Source organism: Phyllobates terribilis, unplaced genomic scaffold (assembly GCF_046119375.1).
Source record: "Phyllobates terribilis strain yellow unplaced genomic scaffold, ASM4611937v1 Scaffold_1__5_contigs__length_1240528914, whole genome shotgun sequence".
In the NCBI taxonomy this organism is placed as follows: domain Eukaryota; kingdom Metazoa; phylum Chordata; class Amphibia; order Anura; family Dendrobatidae; genus Phyllobates; species Phyllobates terribilis.
Genome location: NW_027362761.1, coordinates 1,158,594,475 through 1,158,612,498, shown reverse-complemented (window position 1 = coordinate 1,158,612,498; position 18,024 = coordinate 1,158,594,475). Strand labels below are relative to the sequence as shown.

The 18,024-nt window shown below is 42.0% G+C and overlaps 1 protein-coding gene across 4 annotated transcripts in view; it reads left to right on the top strand.

Annotated features, from left to right (window-relative positions):
- LOC141162609 (cilia- and flagella-associated protein 99-like) overlaps positions 1-16,912 on the top strand; it is a 90,911-nt gene extending 73,999 nt beyond the window's left edge. The window contains exons 13-17 of one of the 4 annotated variants that reach the window (XM_073648884.1): positions 1,013-1,154; positions 1,552-1,703; positions 1,913-2,118; positions 15,041-15,197; positions 16,657-16,912. In XM_073648884.1, coding sequence (XP_073504985.1) covers positions 1,013-1,154; positions 1,552-1,703; positions 1,913-2,118; positions 15,041-15,197; positions 16,657-16,818 — 819 coding nt within the window. In that variant the 3' untranslated portion in view covers positions 16,819-16,912. The remainder of the gene's footprint in view (positions 1-1,012; positions 1,155-1,551; positions 1,704-1,912; positions 2,119-15,040; positions 15,198-16,656) is intronic. The other 3 variants (XM_073648892.1, XM_073648901.1, XM_073648910.1) reach the window with 3 other exon arrangements.
- The last annotated feature ends 1,112 nt before the right edge of the window (positions 16,913-18,024 follow it).

Sequence of the window (18,024 nt, the reverse complement as noted above, 5' to 3'; positions counted from 1 at the left end):
AAAAAAGAAAAACTTTTTCACCTACTCCTTTCTGACAATCCCTGTAATTCGGATCGCACTTGGATGTCACCCGAGTACGGTCTGTTGTTTTTCATGGACGTGTAGACTTGCATTGCCGATTTTGATCAAAATCTGACATGTCTCAGATAATTTTTTGTGAACCTCTCGGTCCGAGGAAAAAGTCAGACATGTACACAGCCCCATAGAATACCATGGGTACAAGTGCTATCCATGAAAAATATTCCCAGCACTCGTACGAGAAAATCGGACGTGTAAACGAGCCCTAATGTGTGTGAAAACTTCCTGACTCTCCCTTGATGGAAGATGTCGGGGAAGGAAAAGATTGGAATATTGTTCTGGGTTAGAGAACTATTTCGGCACCACACCATGTGCAATCCGCAGAAATTACCATGTGTGAAGGGGCTCTTAGATTATTTTGGTGGTGCAACAAGCCAAGTGCAAATGAATTCCAATGAAGAGCAAAGAAAGGCAGCACTCAGCGAATCTTCAATCTAATAGTCCATTATTCCTTTAGGTGGGACATCGTCGCGGTGTGCAAGGTGATAGGGGAGACAGGGGAGAGGTGAGATGGACTAAGGCCGTTTCGCAACCTTCTGGTGCTTCTACGGGACCTTGGACCTGTAGAAGAACCAGAAGGTTGCGAAATGGTCGTTGTCCATCTCACCTCTCCGCCACATGTCTCACCTGTCACCCTGCACACCGCGAAGATGTCCCACCTAAAGGAATATTAGATTGAAGATTGGAATATTGGATCCCAGTGGCCGACCCTTTTGTCCTGCGTGGAGATGGGACACCACTCGAGGAGTCTGGCATAGAAAACACAGGAGCACTTGGCCGAGGAAGTTCTGAGAGCAACACCCATCTAATGTGTATGGGGACCTTTACTCTCAAGTGAAGCCTGCAGACGTAGACGGAGGAGCTCCAGGCTTATGCATCATAAGATTATCGTCACTTTGCAATTTTTATAATCATCTGGTTGTTTGGTCTTTAGACGGAGAAGCTGATGCGGGAATACGCCGAGAAACGTCTGCAAGAAGAGAAGGAGATGAGGGACCTGGTGGAGCAAGTGTCTGAGGGACACAAAAACACTAAACAGGCAAGATTGAAGCTCCAGAAATACAAGCAGCAAATAGGTATGTGATAATAGAAGAATTGGGTCATAACTTCAGTCTCGCTTTAGACAGTAAAGTAAAAGAAAGTCTACCCAGAGGTGTTACCTTTACCGAAGACGTCTCCCTCCATGAGGTGTCGGTGGTATGTGTGCCAGGAGCTGGGTGCTCAGGAGAATCAGCAAGAACTTCTGCCTTAATGGGAGTGTTCAGATACATACAGCAATAAACTGCAGGCGCTTATATACAAAAGAGCAAAGCCAGCCATTGAGAACACATTCCACGGTCTGATCGTGCTCTTGCATAGCAGAGTCGGGAAGGATAGCCGTCAATGAAACGTTAACGCTACGCTATTCTTTTGTCATGTCGCCTTCTTGGGGACCACTATCTGTTATTACGACCTGGTTTTATCCCTCTCTAGTACAAGAAGTAGCGGAGGAGAGCCGGGAGCTGTTACGCCAGGCCTTAGAGGAGGCACAGGAGGAGCTGAGGAAGAAATTTGAGCTGATCCGTGAGATACGAGCCATGGAGTCAGTGCCAATCATTAGACAAAAGTTTGTGGATCTAACACAGGTGAGTGCACTGTAATCCTAGATGTGTGGTATGCCGATAGGCCTTCTTAAGGGTATTATTCACAGGATTAGGCTTTGCCTCGAGTAGCAAAAAATCTTGCCAACCAATCACAATTGTGAGATTTTTATATTGTTTGCATGGCTCACACATAAGGATCTGGCTGTTCATGGACACTAAGATATTGCTCTGTGGGTTACTCTGCTCTTCAGACCGCGGGGCATGGACTGAACTGTGAGATGTCAGTAGTGGAGCTCTGGGAACGTCTGGCTTTACTAAAAGAAGCTCAGAGAAAAGCTGAGGAAGAAAAGAGAGACCAGATCCTTGAGGAAAAGCAGACAAAACAGCAGCATCTTTTGGACACTTTGGAGCAGATCTCTCTCCACAGAGCTGCCCAAGGCAAAGCCGCTCTCCTCAGGTCAGTGCGGTGTCCATCATTGTGATTTCTGCGATAAATGCTACTTTTTTGAGACACTGGGCATGTGGAAATCAGGTTTGGAGCTTGATCCTAAACAGTCACTTATAGAATCATGGAATGTTAGAGTTGTCCAACCCCCTGCTCAATGCCGGATTCACTAAACCATCTCAGACAGTTGTCCATCCAGCCTCTGTTTGAAGACTTCCATTTAAGGAGAACTCACCACCTCTCATAGAAGCCAGTTTTACTCATTGATCACCCCCACTGTCAAAAAGTTTTTTCTAATATCTAATCTGTATCTTCTCCCTTTCAGTTTCATTCCATTGCTTCTCGTATTTCCATATACAAATGAGAATAAGGATGATCCCTCTACACTGTGATGTATCGTCCGATATTTGTAGAAAGCTATTAAGTCTCCTATTAGCCTTCTTTTTTGCAAGCTAAACATTCCTAGATCCTTTAACCGTTCCTCGTAGGACATAGTTTGCAGACAGGTCACCATCCTGGTAGCTATTGTCTGAACTGTCCAGTTCTTGTCTTGTCCAGTTTTTCGATGTCTTTTTTAAAATGTGGTGCCCAGAACTGGTCACAGTATTCCAGATGGGGTCTGACCAAGGAGGACTAGAGGGGGTTAATTACTTCTTGAGCTAGACTCTAGGCATCTCTTATTACATCCCAGAACTGTGTTTGCTTTTGTTGCTGCTGCATCATACTGTTGACTCATGTGAAGTCTGTGATCTATTAGTATACTCAAGTCTTTTTTACACGTACTGTTGCTTAGTTCTATTCCTCCCATTCTGTAGATGTTTTTTTGACCTTGAGAAAGGCATGGGTCCGGCGCCGAACTGCCTTGGCACTAATAAAAACCTTATCTAAAGCTCCAATGCTCCTCGTTTCCCGCGCCTAACTCTATTCTCTCCATTCTGGTAGATACTACACAATAGCGTCTATCCTTTATAAGGATCACACCTGTTAATCGACACCTCCCTTCATAATTACTTAGTTAGTCCAGTAGAAAGACAGATGTCCATCAAGTTCAACCGAAGCAAGGGAAAGAATAAAGGTAAAGGGCTATAGATACAACCATAATGCATGATCCAGTCTGATCCCGAGTGTTGATCAAGAGCTTTACACATGTATGTAAGCATTTACAGTTGACTTGAAATCAGAATAAACCTTTCCCGTTTTAGGTCAATTAGGATTACCATAACTTTTAATATTTGACAAATGCCAGAATGAGAGAGCGAAAATGTTTAAAGGCATTTCTATTACTTACTGCAAAGTCAAAAGTTTACATAGACTAAGCCTTTAAAGAATTCTGGACTGACCATAATTTAGATTGTGAGCCCCCAATGGGGACAGTGCCGATATTGTCTGTGAAGTGCCGTGGAGTTAATGGCGCTATATAAGTGAGTAAAATAAATAAATATGTGTCTTTTTATATCGTGTATGTAAACTTCTGGCCTCAACTGTATGTGATTTTCTTCTATAAAAGCATCTAAGCTTTTTTTTTAAACCATAAAGGTTCTTGCTGTGACCGGCTCCTGATATCGGCTGTTCTAGAGATGAATAGTTCTCATGGAATAGAAGCCTTGTGTCCTCTGGAGATTGAACCTTCCTTACTTCAGACGGAGGGAGCGTCCCATTAACTTTTGAGGGATTTTACATGAAAAAGCTTTTGACCATCTTTTGTACGAGCCATTTATGCACTTGTACAATGTTTCCCGTAGACGTCTCTTCTGAAGACTAAATAGATCTTTCCTAATAACTAAGACCCTCCATGCCCCTTATCAGTTTTGTGGCTCTTCTTTGTACCTTTTCTAGCTGCAGGTTTTCCTTTCTTTGAGCTGGTACCCAGAACTGAACTGCGTATTCCAGATGAGGTCGTATTAGCTCTTTGTGAAGTGGAAATATTACATCCCTGCCTCTTTTACTACATGACAATACCCTGCTGGCTTCAGAAGCCGCTGATTGACATCGCGCTGTTATTTAGTCTGTCATTTACAAGTATACCCAGATCCTTCTCTACAAGTGACTCACCTAGTTTTACCCCCCATAGAACATATGATGTCTGCATACTATTAGTACCCACGTGCATAACTTTACATTTATCCACATTGAACCTCATCTAACAAATGGATGCCCAAATGAATCCTAGTCAGCCGGTAACTTCTGAACATCTTCCTCCTTTTATCATTAGATACCAAGACACAGACACAAAACTGACAAGTCCAAGTGCTGACCATCAAAAATGGGGGAAGGCCCTTAATTCCCAACCTGGGAATTAAGTGACACGGTTTTACACCTTGCAGGTCTAGACTTACTTATCTATGTGTCTGAACCATGAAAAGAACAGCATGCTCTCAGGCCTCCTTCACACGTCCTGATATTACCGATACTGGAAAAACCAATACCAGAGATATCCGTGTACCTGTGTGGTAACTGTATGCAGCTCGTGTGCTGCATCAGTATCACACTTACCGGCGCCTGGGAAACAGCGGTACTGTTCACACTGTTCCCGAGTGCTGGAGGCCAGTCTCATCATTATCCCCTGCTTGTGCTGAAATCCGCATTAGCAGGGGACAATGTTGAAAGTTGTATTCAGCCCCCACTTTCTACATCCAGTGTAAAATGAAAAATAAAATAAAAAACACATTATACTCACCTTAACACCTAATCCACTGAAGCCATTGTCCCCTGTAAAACAAACAAAAATAAAAAAAAATATCCCTCACCTCTCTGAAATGTAAAGAATCCTTAGTGTCCCACGCCGTAATCCATCTGTGCGACATTTCTTCATCAGCATGTGCGGTGGCTTGAGGCGACTGCTTATGCTGAAGAGCAGTGGAAAATGACTCGATTCAGTGAGCGGACCCCTGAACTGCGGTGAACTCAGTGAGGTCACTGCAGATCAAGGGCCCACGCTTGCTGCATCGAGTCATTCTCCCCTGCTCTTCAACATGAGCGGTCGCCTCATGCTGATGAGCAAATGTCGCACAGATGGATTAGTCGTGGGACACTATGAATTCTTTACACTTCGGACAGGTGAGGGATATTGTTTTTTTATTTATTTTTTTACAGGGGACAATGGCTTCAGGGGATTAGGTGTTAAGGTGAGTATAATGTGTTTTTTATTTTATTCTTCATTTTACACTGCATGTAGATAGCGGGGGCTGAATACAACTCTCAACATTGTCCCCTGCTCACGCAGATCTCAGTGCACGCAGGGGACAATGATGAGACTTGCCTCCACCCGGCGCTAACTGTAGCTCTTTTTCCCAGGCGATGGTACGTGTCACACTGATGAAAGACAGATGTCATCCGTGTGTCATCAGTGTACACGTGTTCTCAACGTTTTGCCGCCCCTGCTGCATGCAAAAAACAGACATGTCAGCGTGTTTTGCCCGCGGACACAGGGTCCGTGGAAACACACTGACATGTGCACAGATCCATTGATTTGAATGGGTCTACGTGCGTCAGTGTCTCCAGTACGTGTGGAAACTGTCACCACACGTACTGAAGACTCTGACATGTGAAGGGGGCCTCATAGTAGTCGACTACCAAAGATGCCAGAAACCAAGTAGGAGGAATAGAAATCAGCAGATTCAAGCTTCCTAATCAGAAATAACAAAAGACAGTAAAAAAAAAGCTTTTTAAAAAGCAAAAACGTAATAGTTTGATTTCCCCCCTTTGCCATTATAAAAATAGAGATTTGAAAAATGTAAAACAAGTATATTTTATGACATATTTGGTATTAACAATTGTGCAAGAGTCCAATCTACCAAAATATTGAATTATGTAACCTCTACGTTATATGCTGTAAAGCAAAAAATAAAAGTTCTAAACTTCAGAATTGCCATTTTTCATGCCCCCAAAAAATTCTGTAAAAAACTATCAAAACTTTACATGTATCCTACATTTTGTAATAATAAAAAAAGACCCATAGCGGTATTAAGAGAAACATATACTCACCTACCAGCACCTGCTCTCCTCTTGCAGTGGAGGACTTCATGTGACCGCTGCAGCCAGTCACTAGCCATTGATTGGATGCAGCCTTCACATTCCATCTTAACCAGAAAATAATGAAACGACACAATATTCTATACACACTGGGATCTGGCTGGATATGCTGTATAGAGGAGTGTACACACACAGATCCCTATGTATGCTCCATATTATTCTATGTTTGTTGATTTTTTCCTCATGTTTTATTTAATACGGAGCAATAATGAAGGATATGTAATTACCGCTTGCATGCCGGGAGGTGGCAGTGACCCAAATCTTCAGGTGTTAAATTGCTAAGTGCGTTACTTATGGTGAAAGGTTTTCTAAAAAAAAAAAAAAAAAAAAAAACAGCTAATTTTAAAATATCCCGTAAAAATCACCCGATTACCTGATTTATGTAGCAGCGGTGGCGGCATAATTAGCTCGTTTTCTCGACAGCTCATTTACATGCAGACACGGTACAGCTGCGCTAATAAATACCGTTCAAGCTGTAGAGATTTACATATCGCAGCTGCAAGAGGCTCCATAGTGCAGAGGTAAAACGACGGCGACACCGGGACGGAAAAAACAGGGATCTGTGGTGCTCCAGTAAGGCTGCGGCAGCGTAAACTAGGACTTTCCCCATACACGCGCCACATAAACCATTAAAGTGCAAAGTCAGGGGCATTCATATATCGGAGGGGGCCACAAAGGATGCAGGGTCCAGAGCTCGCTGCCTGTTCCATTTCTTGACAGCACATTACCCGCAATGAAGATGGCATTTATACCATTACTGTAATCTATTAGAAAGTTGCCAAAGTGGTTTACAAAAAAGTTTGGAGAGAGACAAGAAATGTTATTATATAAAAACAAACAAAAAACCCATTCTCAACTTTTAATTTCTTTGCTCTGGATCCCCATAAGTCTCTGCTCTGGTTATCTACAGTGGCTTGAGAAAGTATTCATCCCCTTGGCAATTTTTATGTTTTGCTACCACACAACCTGGAATTTCACTTCTTTTTTTGAGGGTTTGCATCAGTTCATGTAAAGAACATGCCTACAACTGTGAACATTTGGTTTTCTTTTTATTGTGAAGCAAACAACAAATAGGACAAAATAACTGAAGACTTCAGTGTGCAGAACTCTTCAACCTCCTAAAGTCAGTGCTTTGTAGAGCCTCCTTTTGCAGCAATTACAGCCAGCTGCATGTCGCTTTGGATAAGTCTCTATGAGCTTTCTACATCTGGCCAGTGGGATTTTTGCCCATTCCTCAAGGCAAAACTGCTCCAGCTCCTTCAAGTCAGATGGTTTCCTCTGGTGAACAGCAATCATTTGGATTAAGGTCTGGGCTTTGACTAGGCCTCTCCAAAACATTTACACGTTTCCCTTAAACCACTCGAGTGTTGCTTTAGCAGTATGCTTTGGGTCGTTGTCTTGTTGGAAGGTGAACCTCCGTCCCAGTCTCAAATCACGGACAGACTGAAACAGATTTTGCTCAAGAATATCCCTGTATTTTGCACCATCAATCTTCCCCTCTACTTGTATTTCTAAACAGCTTTTTCCCTGACTTGCTTGAAGACCTCTCCATTCTTTGGAGGTGGGAAAACTTGCATAATTGGCAGTGTATCAAATACTTATTTTCCTTACTGTATGTATCATCTGTCTATTAGTCTAAAAAACAGTAGAAAAAGATAGGTACAGACAATCAACCTTTCAATTGATTAAAAAATAGAAAAGTAGGCAGCGCTCCATAAGTTGTAGACAAAGGTTGAGTATGTTTTGATGAGCTTAAATGTCACATAGTATTGATGTCGGTCTAGAAAAACCCTCTTTTTTTCACTATAATTTAGGGGTTGCTGCCTACTCTTTCCTTTCCATCACAGGATGAATACACATTCCATCAGGTGGTCTCCAGACCTGTCTCCCGCTATCATTGTGTCCAAATCAAAAGCGAGACCCATCATTCCATTCCAGCCTCCATTTCCTCTAGTTCTGCAGAATGATGGCCTTTGACAGTGGTGGTGTGAGGTCAATGGACCCCTGTGGCTGGATATGTGGCTCACAGCCCAATGTCATCCAATTGCCTTCTAATGGTTTGTGTGCTGTGTGCTGCCTTAGGCTCAGTATGTGTTGTCCATTTTCTCTTGCCGTACAGAATGGATCAATTGTGGAGCCAGTGGTACTACCATCTCCATAGTGTTCCAGAAGCCATTTTTCAACAATCAACTCCAGGCCACATGTTGCTCGTGTTACCGAGAGCAGCCTGCGTGGCTTATAGAATCATAGAATCATAGAATGGTAGAGTTGGAAGGGACCTCCTGGGTCATCTGGTCCAACCCCCTGCTCAAAGCAGGATTCACTAGATCATCTCAGACAGATGTCTGTCCAGCCTCTGTTTGAAGACGTCCATTGAAGGGGAACTCACCACCTCTCGTGGCAGCCTGTTCCACTCATTAATCACCCTAACTGTCAAAAAGTTTTTTCTAATATCTAATCTGTGTCTCCTCCCATTTAGTTTCATCCCATTGCTTCTAGTCTTTCCTTGTGCAAATGAGAATAAAGATGATCCTTCTACAATGTGACAGCCCTTGACATATTTGTAGACAGCTATTAAGTCTCCTCTCAGTCTTCTTTTTTGCAAGCTAAACATTCCCAAATCCTGCAACCGTTCCTCATAGGACATGGTTTGCAGACCAGTCACCATTCTGGTCGCTCTTCTCTGAACTTGCTCCAGTTTGTCTATGTCTTTTTTAAAATGTGGTGCCCAAAACTGTACACAGTATTCCAGATGAGGTCTGACCAAAGAGGAGTAAAGACCGATAATGACTTCACGTGATCTAGACTGTATGCTTCTGTTAATACATCCCAGAATTGTATTTGCCTTTTTTGCTGCTGCATCACACTGTTGACTCATGTTCAGTCTATGATCTATTAGTATACCTAAGTCTTTTTCACATGTACTGTTGCTTAGCTCTATTCCTCCCATTCTGTATATGCTTTTTTCATTTTTATTGCCCAGATGTAGTACTTTGCATTTTTCCCTGTTAAAAACCATTCTGTTGGTTGCTGCCCACTGCTCCAGTTTATTTAGGTCTTTTTGAATCCTCTCTCTCTCTTCTCTAGTATTAGCTATCCCTCCTAGCTTTGTGTCATCAGCAAATTTAATCAGTTTACCCTCAATTCCTTCATCTAAATCATTGATAAAGATGTTGAACAATACAGGTCCCAGGACGGAGCCCTGTGGTACCCCACTTGAGACATTCATCCAGCTGGATGTGAAGCCATTTACAACCACCCTTTGAGTCCGATCACTAAGCCAGTTATGAATCCACCTAACAGTTGCCTGGTCCATTGCATACTTGGTCATTTTTTCAATAAGGATGGTGTGAGATACTTTGTCAAATGCTTTGCTGAAGTCAAGATATACTATATCTACAGCATTTCCCTGATCCACCCAGTCAGTGATTCTGTCATAGAAGGAAATTAAGTTAGTCTGACATGACTTGTTAGTTACAAACCCATGCTGACTCTGGTTAATCACTTCATTCTTATCCATGTACTTACATACATGTTGTTTAATAATTTGTTCAAAGATCTTTCCTGGTATAGAAGTCAGACTCACCGGCCTATAGTTCCCTGGGTCCACCTTCTTCCCCTTTTTGAAGATAGGAACAACATTTGCTCTTCTCCAGTCTTCTGGGACTTCTCCTGTTCTCCAAGAATTTTCAAAGATTATGGAGAGTGGTTCTAAAATTTCTTCTACGATCTCCTTCAGTACTCTGGGGTGTAATTCATCTGGACCTGGAGACTTGAACTCATTTATGTTAGCTAAATATTCCCTCACAATCTTTCTGTTTACTGATAACTTGGATTCCTCTATTCCTTTAAAAGGACAGTGAAGATCAGTTGATGTTACATTTTCTTTCTGAGAGAAAACAGATGCAAAATAGGAATTAAAAAGTTCGGCCTTCTCAACATCCTCTCTTACCATTTCTCCATTTTCATCCTGTAAAAATCCTATAGCATCTTTGACTTTTCTTTTACTTTTGACATACCCCCAAAATCCTTTTTTATTGCTTTTGACATCTCTTGCAAGCCTTAATTCATTGTCAGCTTTAGCTAATCTGATACGTGCCCTGCAGGATCTGCAGACTGCATTATAATCTTCTTTAGATATGCCTCCCTCTTTCCATTTAATAAACATTTCTTTCTTTCTTTTTAGCATGTGTTTAAGTTCTGTGTTCATCCATCCTGGTTTCCTTAAATGCTTCCCATTCTTCCTACTTTTTGGGATTGTTAACGATTGTGCTTTGAGAATCTCATTTTTAAAAATTTCCCATCCTTCCTGGACATTTTTATCCTTAAGGACATCCAGCCATTGGATCCCTCCTATTCTCTTTCTGAGTCTCTTAAAATCTGCCTTTCTAAAATCTAACCTTGAAGTTTGAGTCTTCACATGTCTTCCTCCTCTAGTTATCCAAAATTCTATAATAGCATGATCGCTGCCTCCTAGGGTCCCAGCCACCTTTACCTCCTCAACCATTTCCTCCCTGTTTATAAGGATTAGATCCAAAGTAGCAGATCCCCTTGTTTTCTCCCCTACCTTTTGGAAGATAAAGTTGTCAGCAAGAGAGGATAAGAATTTGCTTGACCTGTTAGTTTTACTTGAGAGAGATTCCCAACAAGTGTCTGGATAGTTGAAATCTCCCATGACCACTACGTCATATTTTTTGGAGAACTTGGTCATTTGATACATAAAGAGTTCATCCATATCTTCAGCTTGCCCAGGTGGCCTGTAGTAAATGCCTACAATGGTGTCCTTTCCGTTGTTCTCTCCTTGTATTCTTACCCAAACAGTTTCCACAGAACTCCCAGTCTCTGAAGCTTCAATCTCTGTGCAGATATACGCTTTTCTAACATACAATGCGACACCTCCTCCTCGTTTATCAAGTCTGTTTCTTGCAAATAAGTTGTATCCTTTTAGCCTTTTATTCCAATCATGTGTATCGTCCCACCAAGTTTCAGTGATTCCAATGACATCATATTCCTTTTCCTGCATTAGTAGTTCCAATTCTCCTTGTTTGTTGCCCATGCTTTGTGCATTTGTATAAAAACATTTTAGTTTGTGATTGGTTTCTCTTCCTCCCATATTTTTATTATTTAGATTTTTTTGTCTTTGTTCTTCTTTTCCACTTCCAGTAGCAGAGCTCTCTTATGCATGCTCCCATGGCCTGCACATTTTCGGACTTGTCTCCCATTGAGCACATCTGGGACATCATTGGTCGGCAATTGCACAGGAGCTGCCAGCAGCGGATTTTGATGATTTGCCCAAGTGCATTCAGCGTTACAGAATATTCCTTAGATGACTATTAATAACCTCATTGATAGCAGACGAGGCGTTCATATTTGAAAATATTATTTCCATTCATCATTTGCAGATCAGTAACGTGTCTCCATCCTGTGATTTCGTTCATTCCACACCTTTTACCTTTGTTTTACAATTTTATTGTTAAGGAGTGTATCTGTATGAGTGGGTGAAATAAGCGTTAAAGCTCAGAGTTCATAGAAGGAGCCTGTGGGGCCTTCAGGATTTTAAGAGTGTTTGTGTGGAAAAATGGGCCAAAATCACACCTGAGCAATGCCTGCGTCTAGTTTCTCTATACAGGAAGCGTCTTGAAGCTGTCATCACCAACAAAGGCTTTTGTACGAAGTATTAACTAAATTTCAGCAAGTGTGTTCAATACTTTTTCCCTGTGTCATTTCTCATTATTACACATAATGTGTGGATTGGATGGGTTGTTTCCGACATCTGGTGAGCATTTCATGTTAATAGCACCTTTAGAAATATATTTACTTAAAAAAATTGGTGACTTGTTCAATATTTATTTCACCCACTTTTATCTGGACAGTTTACGAAACAATCACTGACAAATAATATTTTTTACGGACACATTGGAAAACCACAATAAATCATTGTGTTGATAAGTGATACATGTCTGCCGCCCAGAAGAGATCGGCTGCAGTCACTGTGAACTTTAAAGTGATGATAATTACAGTCAACATAATCTGTATAGGTTTCTTCAGTTTCCAAAAAATCATGGACGTCTTACCTTTTTTTACGAACATGTCATAAAAGTGCCCTATTTTTACGGACTGCCCTGGAATTTCTAGACAGTTGGCAACCCTGGCACCAGGGCATTACTGCAGCACCATGCCCAAACCAGACGTCTTCCTGTAGTCAATGTGCCTGGAATTTCCTATCTCTGTATTAGCCTCATCAGCCCCTAACGAGTCTGCAATCGCATGGACAACCCCCCTTCCCTTCATAGATCTAAGCCATGATATTATACAGTGGTGTGAAAAAGTGTTTTCCCCCTTCCTGATTTCTTATTCTTTTGCATGTTTGTCACACTTCAATGTTTCAGATCACAAAGCAAATTTAAATATTAGACAATGAAAGTCTTTATTATTAAGGGAAAAAGAAATCCAAACATACAGGGTACTGTGTGAAAAAGTGATTACCCCTAAACCTAATAACTGGTTGGGCCACCCTTGGCAGCAACAGCGGCAATTAAGCGTCTGCGATAACTGGCAATGAGTCTTTTACAATGCTCTGGAGGAATTTTGGCCACTTATCTTTACAAAATAGTTGTAATTCAGCCACATTGGTGTTAGAACTCTCCTGTTAGGTTTTTTCTATTTTGCTGGTCTCATTACCTTTTTGCCTATTTAATCCTGCTCCGCCCTTCTGGCCATGCTGGACTTCATTGTAATTTCTACTCTTAAGCTAGCCAGGTGCTTTGTAACCTTTCTCAGTCAGTTTAGCTAGGTCTTTTGACCTTTATGTTCTATGTTGTCTGTTTGTCTTTTTACTGCTACTATTTCTGTTAGGAGGTGTCCATCTTTCTCCCAGTCCCTAGTGCTTGTAGGGATCCCTCCCTCACATCTATAGGTCTTCGTTCAGACTAGCTGAGGACTTTAGCGGGTCTGATCGCAGGATCAGGTTCCCCGTTACATCGTAGTGATCTAGCTTAGTTCTATTGTAGGGACAGATCTTCTGTCTTTCCTTAGTGCTTGTAGCCTATCATAACAATTGGAGGGTTTCCGAGCATTTTTTAAGGTCATGCCACAGTATCTCAATCTGATTAAGGTCAGGATTTGACTAGGCCACGACAAAGTCTTTAATTTTGTTTTTCTTAAGCCATTCAGAGGTGGACTTGCTGGTGTGTTTTGGATCATTGTTCTGCTGCATAACCCAAGTGCGCTTCAGCTTGAGGTCACAAACAGATGGCCGGACATTCTCCTTCAGGAGTTTTTGGTAGACAGCAGAATTCATGGTTCCATTTACCACAGCAAGTCTTCCAGGTCCTGAAGCAGCAAAACAGCCGCAGACCATCACACTACCACCACCATATTTTACTGTTGATATGAGGTTCCTTTTCTGAAATGCTGTATTACTTCTACACCAGATGTAAAGGGACATTCACCTTCCTAAAAGTTCAACTTTTGTCTCGTCAGTCCACAGAGTATTCTCCCAAAAAGTCTTGGCGATCATCAAGATGTTTTCTTGCAAAAATGAGACAAGCCTTTATGTTCTTTTTGCTCACAGTGGTTTTCGTCTAGGAACTCTCCCATACATGCCATTTTTGCCCAGTCTCTTTCTTATGGTGGAGTCGTGAACACTGACTTTAACTGAGGCAAGTAAGGCTTGCAGTTCTTTGGATGTTGTTGTGGGGTCTTTTGTGACCTCTTGGAAGATTTGTTGCTGCGCTTTTGGGGTAATTTTGGTCGGCCGGCCACTCCTGGGAAGGTTCACCACTGTTCCATGTTTTCGTCATTTGTGGATAATGACTCTCACTGTGGTTCGCTGCAATCCCAAACCTTTATAAATCTCCATTACTTTATTTCTCATTTGTTGTATTGTCAAGAGGAAGATGAGACCCCAGACCCAACAATGCAGACGAGCTGAAGGCTGCTATCAAAGCCACCTGGGCTTCCATAACACCTCAGCAGGGCCACAGGCTGATCGCCTCCATGCCACATTGCCGCATTGATGCAGTAATTGATGCACAAGGAGCCCGACCAAGTATTGAGGGCATTTACTGAACAGACATTTCAGATTTTAAAAACATTTTTCAAGCTGTTATAAAGTATTCTAATTTACTGAGATAATGACTTTTGTGTTGTCATTGGCTGTAAGCCATAATCATCAACACTAACAGAAATAAACACTTGGGATAGATCCCTCTGTGTGTAATGACTCTATATAATAGATCCCTCTGTGTGTAATGACTCTATATAATAGATCCCTCTGTGTGTAATGACTCTATATAATAGATCCCTCTGTGTGTAATGACTCTATATAATAGATCCCTCTGTGTGTAATGACTCTATATAATATGAGTTTCACTATTTGGATTGAAGAACTGAAATAAATTAACTTTTTGATGATATTCTAATTTAGTGAGATGCACCTGTATCTCTATTTCTCTCTCTTTTTCTATCTATTTAACTCTCTATAATTTCTCCCATCCGTCCGTCCGTCCGTCCGTCCGTCCGTCCATCCATCCATCCATCCATCCATCCATCCATCCGTCCAGTCGTCCTGAATGCAGAGATTTGCTCCTGATTCATGAAGTGATCTCTGAGGTCTCTAAAATGAGTGACTATTTTCCGGACAGATCTGGGCGGCCGGGGAAGCTTGTTCTGGGGGAATGTAATTTTCCTCTTCAGCTGCCGCCTTAACTGAAAGCTGTGGAGTCCGGGTAAAGTCAGTGCTCAGTGTGACAATGAATCCCCCACAATGTGCGGCTATTTCTGAGCCCGCACCGCATTAATACAACCTTGCTTTAATAGGAGCAGAAACATACACTTTCTCATCTCGTTTTTCTAGAAGTATCTGCTGGATGTGTTTTATTTCATTTATCTTTGTTGACAGGCTGGAAGAGAAAAAGTCTAAATCTCAGTTTGGAAAAACTGCCGCAGCAAACAATGATGGAGTCACCGAACTGCAGCGGAAACTGGAAAAGAGAATAACCGAGCGCGAGAGACAGGCGGAGGCCTTAAAGCTGCACCCCCAGCGTAATGCCATCAAAGTAAGAGGACGGTATGGGACCGGGCCGCTGAGCTTCATGTGGGCACCACCTTACACTGTACCAGTCATTTCACATAATACCTGTAAAAAAGTATTGGCCTTATTGTCCTCATTCACACCAATACATTGGAAACCGCTTTTGATGCACAATATGTCCAGTAACTATACCAATTCTCATGCTCTGTAACTTGCCCTCCAGTCTTTTGAGTGGGCGGTTCCTCTTATACTAGAGGCACTATATGTGCCGGAACATCCCTTCACAAGAATGTCCAGTGATTTGCTTGCCTCTCTGTTATGCCTGTATTCACTTTGATTTCACTTTAATTTCCTCTGTGGTGGTCCTCTAGTAAAAGTTAATGCTCACTTCAAGGTTTCCCCATAGATTAGAGCTGAATGCTGAGTGTCCCAACTGGGAGAACTTTGTGATCAGCTTTAAGGGCCCTTCTAAAAACTACAGTTTCTGTGTAGATCCTGAGAGCAGACTGTCAGTCATTACATGTCTCACACTAGTAACTCCTCCTTTCATCTAAAGTAAGCTCTGGAGGCAGATTCTCAGGGAGATCTAGGTCCCACCCATAGATCTTAACAGCTCATTTACATATTAAGAAAAATGCTGATTTTTCTGGAATAAAAGATCGGATCACAGATATCAAGGTATCATTTTATTCAGCTTCATATGACCTTCATGCCCACATAGACGGCTTAGGAGGGTTGATCCTACTGACAGATGCCCTTTAATACCTGTCAATGGTATACGGAGACAACTTCAGCACTGAGATAACAAGGAGATCATAGATTGATTTTTCATGAGGTGATATTTATTCATCCCCGACCAATGTGTACAGACAATATCCAACGTTTCGCCGAATTGGCCTTTGTCAAGGGTATCTGTAATGAGCGGCTAGTCCCGCATCTACTCTAACCACTCCAGTTTCCCCGACCTCCGCTCATTACAGATAATCTTGACAAAGGCCAATTTAGGTGAAACGTTGGATATAATCTGTACACATTGGTCGGGGATGAATAAATATCACCTCACAAAAAGCAATCCATAATCTTGTTATCTCAGTGCTGAAGTGGTCTCCATATACCCAGAAGAGTAACCTGAGCCCTAAAGGGGGTACTCCAATTTCAGCCAATAAAGTTTGTTCTTTTTTTATAATCAAAAGTTAAAAACTTAACAATACATTAATTACAGTTTTCAAGAGCTGAAGACTCTACTTGTAATAAATGAACCTCGACAGCAAGCAGAGATATTGAAATCGCAATTTGGAAGCGTACAGAATTTATAAAAATATATATATATACTGTATATTGTTAAATTGTATAACTTTTTATGCTACAATAAATGTTGTCTATTTGCTGAATCTAGAAGAAGCGGGTAAATATTTTACATTTATTGGGTGTTACACATTTGCTACTTTTGCGGATCTTTAGCAGTGAAATCCTCTTTCTTACAGGACTCCTATGAAGAGAAGCATTGGAAGGAACTGGAGGAGAGCAGGGAGCGCCAGGCGCAGCTGCTCCAGTGCGGAGTGGTGTCGAGAGAAACGGCGCACAGGATGGCGGCTTATGAGGCCGCAAGAAACGGGAGCTCACGAGCCTGCGTGATGCCATCATAAAATCTATGGACTCAGTGTTCTCCTTTATCCAGAAGAACAAAGATACTGTAATAAATAAGAAGATGCATGTGGGAAAGACTATTAGATAAAATACCCTTTTGCACAATGGTCGAGTCACGCGATCAGTTCTTTGTTTCTTTGTCAGTGTCATGAACAACACTCACTGCACACGTGATTCAGGTGTGAGTGTAAGGGGGACTACACTTCTCACACTCCCTCATCCACTCTCCTATCGAAATAGGATGACGCCTCACAGCCAGTTCACACTTATTTTTGCCACAACGCCTGGGTAACACAAGCCCCTGACAGGCTCTCTTCTTGCACTCTGGCATTCACCGGTTAACATAATCAAGACAATCAAGGAATACTTTCCCTCTTTGAGGTTGTGGGCACGTTTAGAGCTGCAAAGAACAAACGTGTTACATTTTAGATTTAGTGTACAAAAAATGTACAGTGCTTCTAAAAAACAAAGATTAAATAACAAAAGAAATGTACACGAAAGCAAAAAAAAGTATAAAATTGAAAGGGATAAATACAGAAACGTCTTACAAATTGGATCTTTGAGTGATTCTGTGACGCTGAGTCAGTTCTCACGGACAAGCCATAAGTTGGCGAAGACAAGGAGCCTGAGGTCAAAAGCCAGGAGGGTACATCATAAACAGAAGGAAGAGACAAAGGCGTAGTCAGGTAACGGTCCGAGGTCAAAATACCAGGAAGATAGCGGATCAGAGCAAAAGGGTTAAACAGATGGCTGGTCAGAACGAGGTCAAGGTCAGACTACAAAAGATCTACAAACAGAACACAAGGTACAGAGAGACAAATCACACAAAAGCTGAATGTGCGTCTGGCAGAGGTCTGGGACTAACAGCTCAGTTAAGTAACAGCGCAATTACCTGGGATAATGAACACCTGAAGACAGCCAGCACCTCCCAGTCTCAGATTGGATGTCTGAGCTGTCAATCAAAACAGCGATAGCTCAGCACGCCCCTGCACCAGAGTGGACACTGAGCTGTCAATCAAAGTACTGACAGCTTCAGCACGCTCCTGTACCAGACACACTGAGGGGTGGAATCGTGACAGATTCTTTGCAGAGGAGACCACCATAGAAATTTGGACAGAACTGCAATACACATTGGCTCTGATTCATCAAAACCGGGAATTGTTCACACCTGTCTTGATAAGGAGGCATGTTGGAGTCAGATGCTC